At 68.2% G+C, this 650-nt stretch overlaps 1 protein-coding gene across 1 annotated transcript in view; it reads left to right on the forward strand.

Moving 5' to 3' along the window:
• LOC113981498 (maestro heat-like repeat-containing protein family member 1) overlaps positions 1–650 on the forward strand; it is a gene marked incomplete at its 3' end in the record, with an annotated part of 4466 nt that overhangs the window by 1101 nt on the left and 2715 nt on the right. The window contains exon 2 of the mRNA XM_027708905.1: positions 362–476. Within this exon, the coding sequence (XP_027564706.1) occupies positions 366–476 (111 nt within the window). The remainder of the gene's footprint in view (positions 1–361; positions 477–650) is intronic.

Below are 650 nucleotides of genomic sequence, written 5' to 3' on the forward strand. Positions count from 1 at the left end.
GGAGGGGACAGTGCCAGCCCAGTGCCACTGGTGTTGCCATGCTGGGATTGTCCTTTCCTGGTGGCAGGAGGAGACAAGGCCAGACCAGTGCCACCACCTTTCCCATGCTGGGGTTGTCCTTCCCTGGTGGCAGGAGGGGACAGTGCCAGACCAGTGCTACTGGTGTTGCCATACTGGGGTTGTCCTACCCTGGTGGCAGGAGGGGACAGTGCCAGGCTGGTGCCACTGGTGTTCCCATACTGGGACTGTCCTGCCCAGCATCCCCCGGGCACGGGGGGTTCTCCATGTCCCCCGTGCCCCCCCTGGGCTGGCGGTGCCACCCTGGGGGCGGGTGCCAGGAGCCGTTTCGTTCCCCGGGCAGGGCCATGTGTCGCCACGCGGGGCCGCGGCTGCCCCTGGTCGTCAAGAGCCTCATCCCGGCCCTGGGCAGCGCCTTCGACAGCCAGAGGGTCACCAGCACCGCCTTCCTCGCCGAGGTGAGAGCGCCGGGGGTGGGTCACCCCGGGCCGTCCGTCCCCCCGGATCCATCCTGGATAAATCCCGGATCCCTTCCCGTCCCGTCCATCCCCCCGGATCCACCCCGGATCCCTTCCCATCCCGTCCATCCCCCCGGATCCATCCCGGATAAATCCCGGATCCCTTCCCATCCC

This window comes from Neopelma chrysocephalum, unplaced genomic scaffold, assembly GCF_003984885.1.
Source record: "Neopelma chrysocephalum unplaced genomic scaffold, ASM398488v2 Primary Assembly neopelma1_96597, whole genome shotgun sequence".
Taxonomy (NCBI): Eukaryota; Metazoa; Chordata; class Aves; order Passeriformes; family Pipridae; genus Neopelma; species Neopelma chrysocephalum.